The 14,866-nt window shown below is 35.7% G+C and overlaps 1 protein-coding gene across 2 annotated transcripts in view; it reads left to right on the plus strand.

Moving 5' to 3' along the window:
• Positions 1-14,866, plus strand: part of WDSUB1 (WD repeat, sterile alpha motif and U-box domain containing 1) — an 85,376-nt gene that overhangs the window by 23,090 nt on the left and 47,420 nt on the right. Inside the window, exons 4-7 of one of the 2 annotated variants that reach the window (XM_006872030.1) lie at positions 2,648-2,741; positions 12,165-12,198; positions 13,812-13,852; positions 13,931-14,037. The exons of the other annotated variant lie outside the window; for it this stretch is intronic. Coding sequence (XP_006872092.1) covers positions 2,648-2,741; positions 12,165-12,198; positions 13,812-13,852; positions 13,931-14,037 — 276 coding nt within the window. The remainder of the gene's footprint in view (positions 1-2,647; positions 2,742-12,164; positions 12,199-13,811; positions 13,853-13,930; positions 14,038-14,866) is intronic. 2 annotated transcript variants of the gene reach the window in all.

The following is a 14,866-nucleotide window of genomic DNA, read 5'->3' on the forward strand; positions in this document are numbered from 1 at the left end:
TCAGAACCAACTCTATGACAATTAACAACAACAACCTGATCACTTGGTGGAAATTAAGAAAACTTTGGATTGAAAAACCTTATCAAGTAAATCCAAGGCATCACAATAGGTCATTTGGTTTACAGCTTGTTAGCCTTTTTCCTTTTTAGAAGGAAATCAGTAGAAGACTGATTTATTATGCCTCTCTATTGGTCCATATGTTAGATTGTAAGCCCTTTGAATTCAGTTTCATTATTATATGTTTAGCACTTAGCTTATATCTCCTCTCCCAGATAAAAATAATTTGGTTTGTTTAAAGGTTAAAAAATTTGAAATCTCTGCTTTAATGACATTTTGGTTTGATTAATTGCTTCTTATTTTCATTAGTAGCCTTTAACACTTCAGAACATTTTTGTGTCTGACAAAATTGCAAATTTTACGTATTTCCTGTCTCCCCCACTGTCAGAGCAATGTTTTAATAACTTTTATAGGTTATCAATACATTATACTGAATACTCTCAATATACTTTTAAATTGGTTGTATGAGAGTAAGTCAAAAAGTATTACTACTAGAGTTTCTATTCACACTTGCATGGGTTTATTCCAAATAAAACATATTTAAACATGTCTCTGCAATCAGTGGATGGCTGCAGACCACTTCCTTAGTCCTATGAGGGACTACAAAAAGTTCATGTAAACTGACACCATTTACGTACAGAAACTAATAGAAATATTGTATAGTAAAACAATTTAAATAGATTAAAAGAAAAGTTTATGGGAAAATGTCTTTATTTTTTCATTCTATATTTCCACAAACTTTTTGACGCTCCCTCAAGCACTTAACTTAATCTTGTTAGAGTGCCTTCAAATGAAAGGATGCTTTTTGTACCATGGAAAAAATCAACTTTGTGATCAGGCTGATACCAATTGAAACAAGACTCAAGTGCATATCTTACAAATCACTGAAGCTTTGCACCTAGTTTCTGGGAATGTTGCCCCATATCAAACAACAGTTTTTAGATGAATCAAGCACAGGAAGATCGGAGTATCTCAAAGGTGAGTCTAGTGATGGAAGACCATCAACTTGATGTGAAGTAAACTGGCTGAAAACCAGACACAAGTGGAAGAAACCTATAGAATTACCAGAATTCAATAGTGATGGCTACAAAAGTTGGGTTCTCACATGGTTCAGTCTTTTTTATTTTAAACATTTTGGCTTCATCAAGCTTTCAGTTCATTGAGCACCAAAAGCATTGCACCAGGATCAGCTGAGTCGAAGAGTTGGTCCTTCCACCCTTCTTATGAACAAGCTAGAAACTGACATTTTTTATGAAATGAAAGGTAACGAGGGACAAGTTTTGGACTTAATCAATATGATCTAGAGAGCAAGGTCCAATTAAAACCATGACTTTTGAGAGGCTCTGCTAAGCCAGCTAAATTCAAGGCAGAAAGGTCAGCTCAGAAGATTATGGCAACTATTTTTGGGATTTTAAAGGGATAATCTTGATATAAGAAGCCTTGAAGAATAAACAATGGACACCACGCTGTTCCACTGGCGAAAGAAGAGACTCTTAACTCTCTCAAAGATTTACAGCCTAGGACACCCTGTACTGGGTCAACATTAAGTCAGAATTGACTCTGTGGTAGTGGGAATGGATAATTTTGTTTGTCTTCAAGGACCCAGGTGATCATTGGACTTACTGTTAAGAAGTTTTCAGAAAACTGAAAGCTGCATGCTAAGAAAAAAGTCAGGGAAGTTGCTCCAAGGAATTTTTTCCCATCATGACAATGTACTTGTTTAATCTTCGAGGGTAGCAAGGGCTGTCCTATAGGAACTTTATTGGGAAGCCTTACTTAACCTGTCCACCCTCTAGCCATGATCTTGCCCCTTCAGTCTTCTTTTTGTTCCTCAAATTCAACATTTAAAAGGAACATGATATGAGTCCCTTGAGGATTCCCAAACTGCTGTTTTGGCAAGGTGTAAATCACAGAGAGCAGAATTCTTTAGGGAAGGGTTAGAAGAGATGGAAATAGCACTTTCAGAAGTGTATAGACCTAGGTGGAGGATGTGTAGAGAAACAAAAGCTTCCCATTTTGATATTTTTGTTTAATAAAATTTTTGGTGATCTTATAGTAATACTTTTAACTTATCCTCATATTTATGTCTAGTAATTCTAAGAGCATAAAAATGATTTTTATCATTCTTTGAAGTACTGTAAAGCTGTATTGAAATTATTAGGTATTTATATTCTGTCGATCTTTTTTATGTATAGATTAAGAAAATGTTTTCTTAGTATCAGCTTTTTAAAGTATAGTGATTTTACTTAAAAAAATATTTTGGCTATTGACATTTAAAAAAAATCAGATAGTAACTTTTTTTGTGGTATAATTTAAATTTGTTTTTAAATTTGGTTGTTATAAAAACACTGCGCTTGCTTTTGCTGATCAAACCATTGAAAAATACATAACTGAACCTCTCAGTGTGCGTAATCACACTGCACTACAGCTGTTTGCATGCATGTACCAATACCTGAACTGTCTGAGGTTCTTATTTTTGTGTTCTTTAGATACTTAAAGATTATTTATTGAATAAAGGAATGAAATAGTTTTGACTTAAAAATTCTAAGCATGGTCAGCTTGCTAACTTTTCTCACCTTATTATTTGCAGGTTTTGGATTAAAACATAAAAGTACACTGAGCGGGCATTGTGCTCCTGTTCTGGCTTGTGCTTTTTCCCATAATGGGCAGATGCTTGTCTCTGGGTAAGCTGTTAAATTTAGTTTTCTTGAACCATTTGATAAGAGATAAAACAGACATGTAGAAAAGTACATAAAGTAGCCCAATGCAATACATCTTTTTATTTCTTCTAAACTTTAAACATTGTGAATTAGGTGAAGGGTTACAGAGCAGATCAGTTTCCCATTCAATAGTTCATGTACATTTTGTTTCATGTCATTAATTGTAATTCCCATAATGTAACATTTATCCTACTTCCTCCCTATTTCCAGTTTCCATGCCACCTTCTTTCTTAACCATTCTAACTTTGGTCTAGGGTAAATGCTGCCCTTTGATCTCAAATGGTTGATTATTCTTAGGAGTGCTTATGTCCCTAGTGTTGATTTTGTTTGGCTAAAATTTGAGCCATGGGAGTGAGTTTATTTCCTGACCTGAAGGGTGCCTAAAAGCCGTAACTTCAGGGGTTCCAGCAGAGTCTCTGTCTGACCAGTAAGCCTGGCCTTTTTTTTTTCTTTTACGGTTTTTAGTTTTGTTCTACGTGTTTCTCTATCCAAGACTTTTTTTTTTCTTTTTTTCCAATCTTTTATTGTGAATTGAGTGAAGGTTTACAGAACAGATGTCAGTTTTACACTGAACTAATCAGTTTAAATTCACCAGACGCTCCTTGGAAACCCTTTACAGGGTTGCTATGAGTCGGAACAGACTCAATGGCATTTAAAAACAACAACATTAATGATATCTCGTTGTTTTGATTTGTATTTCTCTAAGGAGTGCTGGTAAGGAGCTCTGGTAGCGTAGTGGTTACGAATCGGGCTGCGAACCTTAAGGTCAGCGGTTCGAAACTACCAGCCGCTCCGCGGGAGAAAGATGTGGCTTTCTACTCCCGTAAAGATTTACACTCTCGGAAACCCTGTACAGGGTCGCTATGGGTTGGAACCGACTCGATGGCACTTAACAACAACAACAACAAGGAGTGCTGGTAGCTTAATGGTTACAAGTTGGGCTGCTAACCTCAAGGTCAGCAGTTCAAAACTACCAGCCGTTCCACAGGAGAAAGTTGCAGCTTTCTGCTTCTGTAAAGATTTACAGCCTCTGTAAACTCAGAAACTCTATACAGGGTCGCTATGAGTTGGAACTGACTCCATAGCATGTAACCAACCAACCAGGTGGCTAATGGAATCCTGATATAGCGATGTAGGTTTAGCACTGGATTGCAAGGTTGGTTTGAACTGCAAGGCCAGTGGTTCACACTCACCAGTTTTTCCTTGGACACCCTATCGCTGTGAGTCAGAATCGACTTGAAGGCACCCAACAGCAGCAGTGGCTAATGATCACAATCATTTCTTAATGTTTGTTTGTTCAACACCTGAATGTCTTCGGTGAAGTATCTGCTCATGTCCTCTGCCCATTGTTTTATTGGATTGTCTTCTTGTTGAGGTATTAGTTAAAGGGTTCTATAAATTTTAGAGAGAAGTCCTTTGATTAAAAAAAAAATACATAAAGTATAAGAAAATAGCATAAGTTACTGTGATACAAACCTATGGAACAGTCACCCAAGTTAAAAAAACAAAACAAAACATTTCTGGTTCTGCCTCCAATACCCTGTTGTACCTTCTGGTCACAACTCCTTGAGCCACAGTGATAACCTATATACGCATGCTTTAACACTCCAGAACGGTTTGTTGTTTTTTAAAACTAACTTTAGAAAAATAATACAATGTGAATTGCTTTTGACTTCCATTATTCAACATGACATTTGTGAAACTCATTTGTATTGTTGCATGTATTTTTTGAATTTTCACTGCAATGTGATATTTCACTGTCATTTATTCTTTTGAAAATTTTGTTGTAACATGTATATAGCAAAACATTTGCAATTTCAACTATTATGTATATAATTCAGTGACTTTAGTTACATTCATCCTGTTGTACAATCATCTCCACTATTAATTCAAAATTATTTTTATCACCCTTAACAGATACTCATACCCCATAAGTACCCCATAAGTACCCCATAAGCAATGACTCCTCATTTCTCCATGCTACTACTAATTCATGTCTAATTAGTGGGAGCCACTAACTCACTGTGGCCTCTATGCATGTGTCTATTCTAAATATTTCATATAATTGGAATAATACAATATTTGTCCTTTTGTGTCTGGCTAATTTTACTTAGCACAATGTTTTCATATCATAATCTGTATCAGGGTTTTATTCTCTTTAAAGCTGTTGTATGGATATATACCGTATTTTGTTTATCCATTCATCTGGACATTGGATTGTTTCTGACTTTTGGTTGATGTGAATAATGCTACAGTGAACATTGGTGTGTCACATTGCTTTCCACCTTTTTGGATGGAGACCTAGTAATAGAATTGCTGGGTCATGTGGTAGACTCCTGGTGTGGTGCTGTAGGATCACTAGACTGTGAACTATAAAGTCATCAATTCAAACCCATAAGTTGTTCCTTGGAAACTCTACACAGGGTCACTATAAGTTGGAACTGACTCAATGACACTTAATACCAAAATGGTAGTTCTTTAACTTTCTGAGGAACCACCAACTGTTTCCCAATGTAAGTAATTTTGCATTCCCATCAGCAGATGAGTATTCCAATTCCTCCACATCCTTGTCAGCACCCAATTGATGATAACATGGAATCTCATGTGATTTCAATTTGTATTTACCTAATAACTAATGAAGAAGCACTGGTGGCACAATGGTTAAGCACTTGGCTGCTAACTAAAAAGGTTGACAATTCAAACTTACCTATTGGTTATTTGGAAGAAAGACTTAGCATCTCCAAAGAAGATTACAACCTAGAAAACCCTATGGAGTGGTTCACCTCTGTTACATGGAGTCTTGAGTTGACATTGACTCAATAGCATCTGTTAAATTTGGGGAGAATTGACATTTTTATGACACTGAATGCTTTGATACATGAATAAGATGTATTTGTGTATTCCTTTCAGTCTAATTTCTGTCAATAATTTTCTCCCACGTAGACATCAGCACACCTTTTACTAGATTGATTTATATTCCTTTTTTGTTGGTGTAATGTCTTTTAAAAACTCTTTATTTTTTGTTTGATGATAATCCATGTAGATCCCAACTTACAGTGGGCTTCCATTTTGATGACTCTGTCATAAGTGAGTTCTAACATAATTTGAACACCTCAGTTTTATTTTTAGTTATCATTATTATACCTTTGATTACAAGTATTGTTATAATGTAATCTGATTTGTCTTTGGGACTTGGAAACATTATATATGTGCAGATATATTTTGATACATATATACATAAAAATATAGACATCATAAAAATTAACTCTGACGATAAAGAAGAGTTGTATTACATTGACATTTTGCTATATGTAGTAACAACTCCACTTGTGGAAAGTTCTCAATCATCTGGGTTATCCCTGCAATTGGAGATGACACTGCTAGTCAGAAAATTAGAGCTGTATGTATGTTCTTTTTCTCCATATATTTTGTGGTAGTATCTCGCTGCTTCCTGAATCTGTCTGTGGACTAGTCAGCATAGCTATCAGCATTTTGGTCCAATGTTTTTAAGCAACTAGAGCTCCAATTTAATTTACAAAGTTAAATCTGTATGACAGTGCTTTGATTTAGTTTTGTAAACTAAATTGATATTCAATCATAAAATTGAATATCTGCAAGTGAAAATCTGAAAATGATGGTGGTGGTGGTAGTGTCGTGGAGTCAGTTCTGACTCCTAGCGACCCTGTATAGGGTTTCCGAGGCTATAAATCTTTACGGGGGCAGAAAAACTCATCTTTTCTCTGGCATAACTGCTGGTAGTTTCGAACTGCTAATTGTGGGATTAGTAGCCCAACTCGTAACCACTATGCTACCAGAGCTCCTTGAGAATGATTGTTGTTGTTGTTGTTATGTGCCATCGAGTCGGTTCCGACCCATAGCATTAACAAATTATACACTGCAACATTATAGGTAATACATATTACTAACAAGATGTACACACACCAAAAAGGATGGTTATATGTATTGCAGTCATAACTTGAATACTTTGTAAGTCAGGCACTGCCTGTACATGGAAATCCAATGGATTTATCTATAAGATATTTGTGCTGTTGTTTTTACAATTTTCTATAAGAAAACTCATTTTTTCATACAATGGGTTTCTTTCTAATTCTTACACTTTTTGTGTTTTTTCTTTATCTTACTAAGCTGGGTAATACTACTAATTTGGTTCTTGTTAGGTGATGTTGAGTTGATTCCAACTCATAATGATCATGTGACAGAATAGAACTAACTACCTGTTAAGATTTCTAGGCTGTTTATCCCTATTGAAGCAGTTTCCCAGGTCTCTTCTCCCATGTAGCTAGCTTCTAAGTGGATTTGATCTGCCAAGCTTTCAGTAGCAGCCCAGCACTTACACATTGTTCCAGCTGTTGTTAGGTGCCATTGAGTCCATTCCAACTCATAGCAACCCTATGCACAACAGAACATAACTGCCTGGTCTTGAGCCATCCACACAATTGTTACACTTGAACCCATTGCTGTTGTCACTATGCCAGTCCATGTCATTGAGGGTCTTCTTCTTTTTCTTGGACCCTGATGTCCTTCTCCAGGGATTGGTTCCTCCTGATGATATATCTAAAGTATGAGAAATGAAGTCTGGCCATCCTGGCTTCTAAGGAGCATTATGGCTGTACTTGTTCTAACACAGATTTGTATGCTCTTCTGGAAATCCATGGTACTTTTAATATTCTTCTCCAATACCATCACTCAAGTGCATCAGGTCTTCTATAGTCTCCTTATTCATTATCCAACTGTCACACTCATACCAGACTATGGAAAATACCATGGCTTGAGTCAGGTGCGCTTTAGTCTTCAAACTGACATCTTTGTTCTTGAACACTTTAAAGAGGTCTTGTGCAGCAGATTTTTTTTATTTTTAAGTTTTTATTTTGAATTATGTGATCGTTTACATGGAAGAACATTAGAGCATTTACATTAATCCTATCGTATTTCGTTTCATTGTAATGATTACAGCCCCCTCCATTCATCATCAAACAACCAAAGGGTACACCCCGCAAGTCTGCCCCCTGGTTGTCAGTTGTGCAGCAGATTTGTCTAATGCAATGCATTGTTTGATTTCTTGACTGCTGCTTCCATGAATGTTGATTGAGGATCCAAGCAAAATAAAGTATGACAATTTCAATCTTTTCTCCATTTATCTTGATGTTATTTATTGGTCCAGTGGTGAGAATTTTAATTTTCTTTATATTGAGGTGTAAACCACACTGAATACTGTAGTCTTTGGTCTTTGTCAGTATTTTAAGTCCTCTTGTATTGTGCTGTGGGTTAATGTGCTGGAATGCAAAGTAGGTTTAAACCACAAGGTCTGCAGTTCAAACTCATTAGCTGCTCTTAGGAAACCTTGTACAGGGTCACTATGGGTTGGAACTGACTTGATGGCACTTAAACAAAAAAACTTTCAGCAAGCAAGATTTTATCATCTGCATATTGCAGGTTGTTAATGTGTCTTCCTCCAATCTTGATGCCATGTTCTTCTTTACATATGTCTTGGATCCTTTGCTCAGCATACTGATAAAATAAGTATGGTGAGAGTATACAACCCTGTAGTAAACCTTTCTTGATTTTAAACCATTCAGTGGTCCCTTATTCTTTTTGAACAGCTGCCTCTTGATCTATGTACACGTTCCTCATGAGCACAGTTGAGTGTTCCAGAATACCTATTCTTCATAGTGTTATCCATGGCTTGTCGTGATCCACACAGTTGAAAGCCTACGGTTAGTCAGTAAAGCACAGGTTAACATCTTGTATTCTCTGCTTTCAGCCAAGATCCATTTGACATCAGCAATGATATATCTTATCTCACATTCTTATCTGATTCTGGCTTGAACCTCTGGTAGTTCCTCTGGTAGATCTTTAGCAAAATATTTCTTGCATGTGATAATAATGATATTATACTATGATTTGTGCTTTCCATTGAGTCATCTCTCTTTGGAATGGGTGCAAATATTGAACTCTTCCAATCAGTTTGGCCAGGTAACTGTCTTTCAAATTTCTCAACATAGATGAGTGAGTACCTCCAGTGCTGCATCAGTGTGTTGAAAGTTTTCAATTTGTATTACATCAGTCTCCAGAGCCTTGTTCTTTGCAGTGCCTTTAGTACACTTTGGACTTCTTCCTTCAGTACCGTTGGCTCTTGATCATATGCTATCTCTTGAAATGGTTGAACATCAACCATTTCCTTTTGGTACAATGAGTCTGTGAATTCCTTCCATCTTCTTTTGATGCTTTCTGCATCAGTCAGTAGTTTGCCGAGGTTTCAATTTTCTCTTCAGCTCTATCTTCTTGAGAAATGCTGAGCGTGCTCTTTTCTTTGGTTTTTCTTAGTCTCTCTCTCTCTCTCTCTCTCTCTCTCTCTCTCTATCTATTTATTTATTTTTACAACAGCTTCTTTATTTTTATGTGTTAGTTTACATGGGTGGACATTATCTTTACATTCATCCTATCGTATTTTGTTTCATTGCATTCACAGTCCCCAGCATGCATCATCAAACACCCAAAGGGTACACCCTGCATGCCTGTCCCCCCAGCCCCCAGCACACAACTTCATGTCATAGATGTGTACAGAGCGTTCAACCCAACAGCGCAATATACATTCTTTTCCAGTGCACATGGAACATTCTCCAGAATTGACCATGTGTTAGGTCACAAAGCAAGCCTCCATAAATTTACAAACATCAAAATACTACAGAGCATCTTTTCAGACCACAATGCTATTAAACTAGAAATCGACAATAAGAAGACCAAGGAAATAAAGTCGAATGCATGGAAACTGAATAACATCCTGCTTAAAAGCAACTGAGTAAGAAACTGAATAACATCCTGCTTAAAAGCAACTGAGTAAAAGAAGAAATTAAATGTGAATTCATAAAATACCTAGAAACAAACTAGAATGAAAACACAACATACCAAAATCGTTTGGGACATGGTGAAAGTGGTGCTGAGAGGACAATTTATTGCGATAAATGTGCACATCCAAAAAGATGAAAGAACCAAAATGAACACATTAACACATTATCTCCAATAATTAGAAACTGACCAACAGAGGGTACCTACAATCACCAAAAAAAAGAAAAGAAAAAAGATAAGAGCAGAAATAAATGAGATGGAAAACAGAAAAACTATAGAAAGAATCAACAGGACAAGAAGCTGATTCTTTGACAAGATTAATAAAAATTCACAAACCATTGGCAAACCTAACAAAAGAAATGAGGGAGAAGACACAAATAACTCAAATTAGAAACCACAGGGGCTATGTCAGAGTGGAACCAAATGAAATCCAAAGGATAATAACAGAATACTATGAAGAGCTGTGATCCAGCAAATTCGAAAACTTGGATACATTTTTAGAAAAACACAAAACTTACACAGAGTGAAGTAGAAAACCTCAACAGACCCATAAAAAAAAAAAAATGAAGAAATTGGTTAGGTCATCAAAAAACTCCCAACCAAAAGAAGTCCAGGCCCAGATGGCTTCACTGGTGAATTCTACCAAACTTTCAGGGAAGAGCTGTCACCAATTCTACTCAAATTATTCCAGTATATGGAAGAGGATGGAAAACTTTTAATACTTTTTATGAAGCAAGCAAAAATCCTCATACGAAAACCAGAGAAGGACATCACTAAGAAAGAAAATTATAGACCAATATCTCTCATGAACATAGACGCAAAAATGCTCAACAAAATTCTAGCCAACAGAATCAAGCAGCACATCAAAAAAAAACAAAAACAAAACATCATGACCAAGTGGGTTTCATAAAAGGGATGCAAAGATGGTTCAACATTATTAAAACAATCAATGCAATCCACAATACAAATAAGAAAAAGGAAAAGAACTACATGATTATGTCGATTGATGCAAAAAGGCATTTGGCAAAATCCAACATCCATTCCTGATAAAAACACTCAACAAAGTAGGAATTGAAGGGAAATTCTTCAACATAATCAAGAGCATATATACAAAACTAACAGCCTACATTCACTCTCAGTGGCGATAAACTGAAAGCCTTCCCTCTGGGAATGGGAACCAGACAAGGATGTCCCAATATTGTTTTGGAAGTCTTAGGCAGAGCTATACAGCAAGATAGGGAAATTAAAGGCATTCAAATTGGGAAAGAGGAAATAAAACTCTCTCTGTTTGTGGATGATACGATCCTATACATAGAAAACCCCAAAGACTCAGTAAAAAAGCTGCTAGACATCAATTGAAGATTCAGCAAAGTGGCAGGGTATAAGATCAACATACAAAAATCAATTGGATTCCTCTACAGTAATAATGACAGCACTGAAAAGGACATTAGGGAAGCAGTACCATTTACAATAGCTACCCAAAGGATGAAATATATGGGGATAAATGTAACCAGAGAAACAAACGACCTATACAAAGAAAATTACAAAACACTACTTCACTTTTCTTAATTATAAAATGAAGAATTTAAGAAATTTAAATAACATAGGTAAAGCATTTTACTTATTTTATTCATAAGTGTTTACTATTATTATTTTGTATTTAATCTAGAACATCAAGGAAATGTATAACATATCAATTTACTTCCTCTTTTTCAGATTACTTTTTCTGAATTGTGCTTGAGCCATTGATGTATATTGAGGCCTATTATAAGAAGCAATCATTTGAAATTTATGTGTTTTCTTGTTGTTGTTAAGTGCCACTGTGTCAGTTCTGAGCCATAGTTACCCTGTATAGGGTTTCCTAGGAATGGCTGGTGAGTTTGAACCATCAGCATTGCTGTTCAAACCGACCTTGTGTTTGAGCGCGTATCCTACAGCACCACACTAGGATTCGGTATGTTTTCTTAGGAGAGGTTATTGAGGACTTTGTTCATGATGACTTTATGTTTCTTAGCTTTTTTCTCTATAAAGATTTCAAGGGCAAGTTTTCTATCGGGTCTTGACATGGAATTGTATCTTATTTATCTATCACAGGTACTTTTTCTGTTAGTGGCTGTATATTAGAAATAGCAATGTTTCTGGGTGGTATGAACAATTAACATGTTCAGTGCTAACAAAAAGGTTTGAGTCCACCCAGGGGCACTTTAGAAGAATGGCCTAACAATCTACTTCTGAAAAATCAGCCACTGAAAACTTTATGGAGCATAGTTCTTTTTCTCTAGTACACATGGGGTTGCCAGCAGTCAACATTAACTAAATGCAACTTGTCTGGTTATATATAGATTTTTGAATAAAAGTCCATACATATGAACAATAAGACTTTATTCTAAAAGTTTATATATCAGTAATTCAGCCTTTTCCTTAAAAGTAATTAAAATTATTCAATAATACTGATTACATAAATGCTGTTCTTGGTTTTTATAAAGTGTTTCACTTATCATTTTCTCTCTTCTTTTTAAGATCGGTGGATAAGTCTGTCATAGTATATGATATTGTAAGTACTTCACAATCTTGTGATAGCTGTGTTAGTTATCTTTAATGGACTGTTGTGTTTGAAAGAAAAGTACTTTTTTTTCCTATTTGGTATGCCCAGGAATATAGACGTTTTCACAAGTGCTTAAGTTGTTATGAAAGTAAGGTATTGGCTTTGGGACAGAGTCTTGTCAATATTGATTTCAAAATAAGATTTTTAATCTGGTCACAGAAAATAAAGAATACCAATATTAAAAAATATATATTTTCAGTCAATGATTCTTACAATTTCATATCAGGCTTCCGTAATAGCTAAGAATGCATGCTTGCCCTCAGGGGTTTTAGAAGGATTATGAGACCATTTTTAGTATTTTGCTGCGCTCTCCTGTCAAGTATCGCTGTATGGCCTGTTTCTCAGCCTGCTTTTCTGTGTATCTATCCTTGCTCTCAAACCATTCTCTCTTTCCAAGGCTCTGTATGTTGATTTTTCTTGGCTCTTGATACTTCCATGTAAGCTTTAGAATCAGTTTGCGAGGTTGCCCCCAATTCTTTCATCCCTACACATGTATAAACAGTTAAAAGTAACTCTGAGTGCTGACTGGGTTTGGAAGCTAGTATAAGAAAGAGTATGCTACTATGGACTTGAAAAAAGGAGGTTTTGATAAGCCCATGTGGCTAAAGACCATGTCCCAAGACTATGAAGAAAATGAGTATCTTCTATATAGTAGATATAGGTAAGGAAAATATGCTTTAAGAGAAATCACTGTTGATCAAGTTCAGACTATAACTATGGCAGCATATGAAATGAAGATGTTAATTACCAAAGTAAAGTAAGTCCAGCAAGGATTCTAAACTGGCCCTCCACACAGAAATTGAAGTACTGAAGTTCTAGCAGGGAATCAGAGAGAATACTCAAGCTATGTACAGTAGATCCTTATCATTTCTCATGAAATTTTTATGCGATCTCATATTCACAGAAACTACTGTAATATAAATTTCTCCCTAAGATAGGAATATTATTATTATTATTAGTTGTTGTTAAGTGCTTTCAAGTCAGTTCCTACTCATAGCGACCCTGCATAAAGTTTCCAAGGAACAGCTGATGAACTTAACCAGCAGAGCTTGTGCTTCAAACCGACCTTGCAGTGCAGCTCATTAGTCCTCAGCACCACACCAGGACTCCAAGATAGGAATATGGTCCTTGTTAAATACATCTAGACACTGGGTGGGCATAAAAACTTAAGTGCACTCAAAATCTAAGTGACAAATTTTATCCACTACAGTGTGTACAAGTCAAATGTCACAGCAACAATTACAAACTACGTAATGTAATAATTGTTTCTGTTACTTGCAAAACATCAGAAAATGCCAAGGGTCTACTGTAGTAAAAAATTCTAGAAAGCTGGTGCGTAGACAACAATGTTGATAATTGAAAAATAATGAAATAAAATACTTTGTAATATTCTCTATTACTTGTATATCGGTTTTAAGTTTTAACTTATATTACTGGCTAACATTAAACATTAGAATACATGTAGCACATACAGTGTTTATTGCAAGTACATCAGAAATAGTCTATGTCAGTAACTTTATTCTTGCCTAAGCAAATGTAAAGCTGTTTTTGTTGTTTTCCAGAATACCGAAAACATGCTTCACAAGTTGACTCAGCACACCAGGTCTGACCTTAACCTCACTTTGTATTAATAGTATTCAGATTAATCAGAAAATATATAGTATTTGTTTTTCTTAATTAGGTATGTTACAACTTGTGCCTTTGCACCCAATTTCCTTTTACTTGCCACTGGTTCAATGGACAAAACGGTGAACATCTGGCAGTTTGACCCGGAAGCACTTTGTCAAGGTTAGTGAGGACATCGTTTTAAAAAACAGTTCAATGCCATTTACTGTTAAAATCAGAAATTCAGAACATTTTTGATAAGTTATTCACATTGCTTCTCTCAACATAAAATATATACCTCCATGTTTAATATAATTTAAAAGTAATTTTAGAGAAGCCAGTGTTGAAGTAGATGACTTACCTTAAAACCCAAATCCACTGCTGTTGAGTTAATTCCAACTCAGTGACTGTATAGCACAGAGTCCATATGCCCCATGGGCTTTCCAAGGCTGTACATCTTTTTAGGAAGCAGACTGCCATAGCTTTCTCTCGCCAGTGGGTTAGTGGATTCAAACTGCTGACTTCTTGGATAACCACTGTTACCTAAGAGCGCTTAACCCTGTGCTTACTTTAACTGTTAATAAGTGATTTACAATTCATACTCATGTTTATCACTTCTTAGTTTTATAAGCTATTTATACTCCATATTAATTTTCAAATACTTGTAGTGTGAGAGCACTACAGAAATCATAATTTCGTTTTGTTGGTTTAGTTTTTGACCTCTTCAGGCAAGGTTGACACCTAACATAGGAGTTCTAGTTGTATCGCTGTCAGAATTAAATTAGTAGTGCTGACATACAAATGATAGAGCAAATAAAATACTTCTGGTATGAATTGTAAATAATAAAGGGAAAATTATTTTTCTGTAGGGAAAAATAAGCGTCCTAAAGATTAGTCTTCAATAATTTAGTATTTAATAATTGATATCAAATACTATTTAATTATAAGGAGCTCTGGTAGCGTAGTGGTTACGAATCGGGCTGCGAACCTTAAGGTCAGCGGTTCGAAACTA

The sequence above is a fragment of the Chrysochloris asiatica genome, unplaced genomic scaffold, assembly GCF_000296735.1.
Source record: "Chrysochloris asiatica unplaced genomic scaffold, ChrAsi1.0 scaffold00181, whole genome shotgun sequence".
In the NCBI taxonomy this organism is placed as follows: Eukaryota; Metazoa; Chordata; class Mammalia; order Afrosoricida; family Chrysochloridae; genus Chrysochloris; species Chrysochloris asiatica.